Source organism: Bison bison, unplaced genomic scaffold (genome assembly GCF_000754665.1).
Source record: "Bison bison bison isolate TAMUID 2011002044 unplaced genomic scaffold, Bison_UMD1.0 scf7180017864201, whole genome shotgun sequence".
In the NCBI taxonomy this organism is placed as follows: Eukaryota; Metazoa; Chordata; class Mammalia; order Artiodactyla; family Bovidae; genus Bison; species Bison bison.
In genome coordinates this window covers 441,878-447,470 of record NW_011494773.1, presented here as the reverse complement: position 1 = coordinate 447,470, position 5,593 = coordinate 441,878, and the positions used below count along the sequence as shown (strand labels likewise).

At 47.3% G+C, this 5,593-nt stretch overlaps 1 protein-coding gene across 1 annotated transcript in view; it reads left to right on the top strand.

The window, feature by feature from the left end:
* TGFB3 (transforming growth factor, beta 3) overlaps positions 1 to 5,593 on the top strand; it is a 25,265-nt gene that overhangs the window by 18,392 nt on the left and 1,280 nt on the right. Inside the window, exons 5-7 of the mRNA XM_010844366.1 lie at positions 1,450 to 1,615; positions 4,212 to 4,365; positions 5,542 to 5,592. Coding sequence (XP_010842668.1) covers positions 1,450 to 1,615; positions 4,212 to 4,365; positions 5,542 to 5,592 — 371 coding nt within the window. The remainder of the gene's footprint in view (positions 1 to 1,449; positions 1,616 to 4,211; positions 4,366 to 5,541; position 5,593) is intronic.

Sequence of the window (5,593 nt, the reverse complement as noted above, 5' to 3'; positions counted from 1 at the left end):
GGGACACAACTGAGCGACTGAACTGAACTGAGTCTTTGCTGTTGCACTCGGGTTTTCTCTACTTGTGGCATGTGGGGTCTTCTTTAGTTGTGATGCAAGGGCTTCTCACTGAGGTGCAGGCTTTTCTTGTTGCAGAGCATGGGTTGGGTTCTAGAGTGTGCTGGCTCGGTATTGCCATGTGCAACAGAGCTTTTTTTTTTTTTAAAGCAAATCATTTGACATCCTAATCACAGAACCTCACAGCTCAAAAGACCTTTGAAGTCCTTACCTACATTCTGAATTGGGATGAAATCCTCCCACTTCAGTCAATAGTTATCTTGTTCATAAAGATGTTCAGAAACAGAAACTTGCGACCCAGCTTGCCTTCGATCTCCCAGTCCTAGTATGTATGCGTGAGGCTCGTGTCCCTCCTCAGTTCAGTTCAGCCGCTCAGTCGTGTCTGACTCTTTGCTACCCCATGGACTGCAACACGCCAGGCCTCCCTGTCCATCCTGTTACCACGCAAATCTCACTTCTCCCATTCCTGTCCCTGGTGGAGATGGACAGCCGCCAGCAGCTGGCCATCAAAATAGATCTTCTTGTAGTTGAGACTCAAATTCAGTTTTCAGGCTTTGCAGATGAACTAGCAGGTTTCCTTTGGAGTTTCTCTGCTGTTTTCATACACCTCGTGATCCTATCTGAGTTTTATAGAGAAAACATTTTGAAACTATAAGTGCAGTGTGAATGTTGTGTGTGTGTGTTAGTCCCTCAGTCGTGTCCAACTCTTTGTGACCCCATGGACTGCAATCCGCCAGGCTCCTCTGTCTATGGGGTTTTGCGGGGAAGAATACTGGAGAGGGTTGCCATTCCCTTCTCTAGAGATCTTTCCAACCCAGGGATCAAATACAGGTCTCCCTCGTTGCAGGTGGATTCTTTACTGTCTGGGCCACCAGGGAAGGCCTGATGCGAACGTTAGCAATTGTTGATTCTTGTTCCTCTGGCTCCCATTCAAACTGTCTTAAATTGTGACATCTGGAAAGCATAGGGGGACTTAATGCCATCTTGACCAGTTCAGATTATGAGAGGAGACTCACGCCTCAAGCTCTAAGTTTCAGGATCTAAACCGACAACTCAAAGGAATGTGTTAGAGCCTCGTAGTGACAAGGATGCTTCAGGAATCTCTGTAAATTCTCTAGGAAGCATCCCAGGAGGGGCTGTGCCCTCTGGAGGATTACCCTCAGGAGTCACGAGGGCATCTGAGCACAGGCGTCTTGCAGGTCCCTTGATACCAGTTCTTCCATTGGGTCTTCCCGTTCCTGCAGCTGGACAGTAGCATGAAGCTGTGTCTTACCCATGCCTTCCTCGAATACCCCACCGTCCCACCTCCTGAACAGGGTGGGAATGGGATGAGAAAGTAGCATCCACCCTGCCCTCCCAGACAGGAGACCATCACCTTCCTTCCTTCTGCAGGTGTGGACAGCGATGATGATCCGGGCCGCGGAGATCTGGGGCGACTTAAGAAGAAGAAGGAACACATTCCTCATCTAATCCTCATGATGATTCCCCCAAACCGGCTAGACAGCCCAGGCCACAGTCAGAGGAAGAAGCGGGCCCTGGACACCAATTACTGCTTCCGGTAAGCCTGGGCGCTCTCAGGACCCGTGAATTCCTGAAACAACATTGACCGCTCGCCTGTTGCCCCACACCTAAGCCTTGTGCAACTGAGGGCCCTCGATGCTTTTCACACACACCTTGGGGAATGGAGATTTAGAACCTCTTACAAATCTGTTTTTCTGGAACCCCACTGTTTTTCTGCAGCACAGTCCTGTAAAGGCCTGGACAAACTAAAGGAGGACGAGAGTGTTGCTGAGATGACTTGGATTAGAGGCTTGGTCTCTCCATGGTTTTCATGCTTTAAAATACTCTTAAGGTCTGCTTGTGTGGCAGGGAGATTAATGCAGAGTTTTCCATTAAAGGCTCAGTTGCCTAGGAAGGGTCCAAGGATGCTACTGGATGAGCGAAAATAAGACAAGTTTACATTTGCAACGGGGAAGTGAGCTAGAGAATTTATGAATTTGGAAATAGTTGGACCGCCATTGTAAAGAGGTTAAAAAAAGAGCATCCATTTTCTCTTATTTTAGAGTAGTTTCTCATTTATAAGGAAGGAGGGTAAAAAAGCACAGACAGTGATTACTTAAAGATAGACAATGACCACATCCATGGGAAGGTCTGAAGGATAAAATGCTTTAAGAAGCTGGGACATGGGACTTCCCTGGTGGTCCAGTAGTTAAGACTTCACCTTCCAGTGTAGGGGGTGTGGGTTCAATCCCTGGTCGGAGAGCTAAATCCCATGTGCCTCTCAGCCATAAAACCAAAACAGAAATAACAAGTATTGTAACAAATTCAAAAAAGGCTTTAGAAGTGGTCCACATTAAAAAAAATAATCTTAGAAAAGAATTTGGGACAAGGAGCTCATCTGTGGATGCAGGGAAGGCTTCAGAAGGGTGTGGAACTGGAGCTGGGTCTTCAGGGATGAGTGAGGCTTGGGTATGTAGGGTTATGGGAGGAGGAAGCACTTCCAATAAAGGAAGGTGCATGAATGGGTCATTTTGGCTGGAGAGGAGGACGCCTGAATGGAACGGGGGAGAATGAATTGGGAGATTTTTAAATCTAAAACCAGGCCTATTGTGGAACAACAGAATGAACTGGGGATGTTGAGTGAGGAACGGAGTGTATAGGGAAGGCAGAGTGGTTGCCTCCAACTGTCTGAAGGCTGGCATGTCCATTTGTTCTGTGTGGCTCTCCTATCAGATAGGAATGGATGATCTTGGCTGCAAGGGCCAGTGGCTTAAGCCACGGGGGATTTCCTGTTCATAAGAAGTATGTAGGAGCAGCCCCAGGGTTGGTCTGGCTGCTTGCTTAATGCTGTTGAGGACACAGGCTTTCTCTCTTTCCAGTCTACCATGCCAAGTACGTTGGCTTGTCACCCCCTTGGTTATGGTCACATAAGCGTAAGCAAGACTGCTAGAGCTCTCGGCATCTTGTCCGTGCTCAAGACAAGAGGAGGAGGGAAGTAGTAGAACCAGCAGCTTTCCTTTTCCATCTGTGACTTTTTAAAAAATATATTTATATATTTATTTGGCTATACCAGGTCTTAGTTGCAGCACACGGGATCTTTGATCTTCCTTGCACCATGTGAGATCTTTAGTTGTGGCATGTGGAATTTAGTTCCCTTACCAGGGATTGAACCTGTGTCCCCTGCATTGGGAGTGTGGAGTCTTAGCCACTGAACCACGAAGGAGGTCCCTCATCTTTGACTTTTATAAAGAATCAAATATCTGCCAGAACTTGCCCTTGCCCACTACATACTTCTGCTTCTGTCTGATTGATCTATGCAGGGTTGTATGACAATCTCTACCTGCAAGGGAGGCCAGGAAAACAAATATCTGGTGTTCCAGACTGTAATGGGAGGTGGCAAGAGAGAAGAGGAGTAGGAACAGCTCTTGAGTATAAAAACAAGAATGTCTACCATGGTTCACCAGGGAACCCACAAGAAGTCAGATTTTGGCCAATAGCTGCCTTTGGAAGTAGCAAGTTTCTAGGTCTCAGCACAGGCTAGATGCCCACTTGGCAAGGGGTGTTGCCAAATGGAATCCTGCAGGCAACAGAACTAAAGTGGCCTGAGAGTCACACTGGGGGTAATCTAGGAATCATGAGTCTAATGGAAGGATGTGTCTCATTTTGATTCAATAGACTCTAGAATTGGACTGAGCAGTCATTTACTATAGCGTGTAAGTGCCTGAGCTTAGAGTTCATTTCTGGTTGCGTGCACATTAGGGAGGTAAGAGTAAAACCAGCTCAACAAAGTTGAGTTGGCTAATAACACTTAGGGCTTGGTTTTAGGTGGAACACTTCAAGTCTTTATTTTGATTCATGATGTAAAAGGGACAGGACCACTTTCGCCTTTTTTCTCTCCATCATATATTATCTGTGTATGTATCTATACCTTCTGTGTCCTTGGGATTCTGGTCTTCAACAGAGGAAAATGCTTTTATGGTTAATACAGCTCAGTGCACTTGAACCTGGGGTCCCACTGACCAGAGCCACCTCTTATGATGACCAGGAAGGACTCCAGGTGCCCAGATGAGGGCCACTTGTGGAGTTTTTATGTTAGTGACTTCCTTGTCCGTTTTTTTTTCTTTTTTTAGTAATTTATTTTTCTATTGTTGCAGCAATTTGGAGGAGAACTGCTGTGTGCGTCCTCTCTACATTGACTTCCGACAGGATCTGGGCTGGAAATGGGTCCATGAACCTAAGGGCTACTATGCCAACTTCTGCTCAGGCCCATGCCCATACCTCCGCAGCTCAGACACAACCCACAGCACGGTATGGTACAGGGTCATGCCTTATGGGGTGCTGGGGCTGAGCTGACCAGGCCACTTGTTTAAAAAGGATGCATGATGGGCTGCATGTTAAATGAGTGGATGGATGATGATCTGGGGTGTAAAATCCCTTATGGTGAAGGTTCTAATTTGGGCCCAACTCCAGTGGGTGACATTCTACCCTTTATAACTTTCTTGCATAGTTTCAACCAGACTTTTAAGTTGTTTATTTGCTCTTGTACTATGGGAATTACTTAGCTGTCACATGCCACTCCATATGTCAGAGAGTTTGGGGGCCAAAAGACTTCTATGATCAGATGCTGCTGCTGCTGCTAAATCGCTTCAGTTGTGTCCGACTCTGTGCAACCCCATAGAAGGCAGCCCACCAGGCTCCTCTGTCCCTGGGATTCTCCAGGCAAGAATACTGGAGTGGGTTGCCATTTCCCTCTCCATCTACGATCAGATAAAGAACTCTAATAATTCTTTTCTCTTGAAAGTAGAAGTTATTTTAAAAGATAACGTAAAACACACAGAAGAAGCCAAACTGAAACAAAGGGAAGAGACGAGAGAGAGGGAAGTCGACGTCTGAAGCTAGCTTGTCTTTCTCTCCAGGGGAATCTGAGAGAGGGCCGTAACTTGTGAAGCATATTTCCTCATAGCTCCTCACCAAAGTGACCAGTTACAGCTAGGAGGAACCAACATAGGCATGTTTCTTCCCAGCCAAGAGAATTTCATGATCAGTTCCAAGTCCCTTGGTTGTGGGGGTCATGCTTAAACCAGTAATGCTCAGACCAGTGCCGTATGTTGCATTCCCTGTGAGCAGCAACCTGCCACTCACCCAAACTGGGTTCCGCCAGGTCCTCTGAAATAACATCAGTGGCCTATTTTGGTGGCTCAGACGGTAAAGAATTTGCTGGCAATGCAGGAGACCTGGATTTGATCCCTGGGTCAGGAAGATCCCCCTGGAGAAGGGAATGTCAACCCACTCCAGTACTGTTGCCTGGAGAACTCCATGGACAGAGGAGCCTGGCAGGCTACCATCCTTGGGGTCTCAGAATCAGACACAACTGAGCAACTAAGCACGCAGACTACGGAGCAGCCCCAAGACCTTGTAGAGTCCCTGGGACCCCGGCTTGAAGCTCGGTTTTCCCAGCCTCTTAGTGATGCCTCTCTCTCCCAGGTGCTGGGCCTGTACAACACTCTGAACCCTGAAGCCTCAGCCTCCCCTTGCT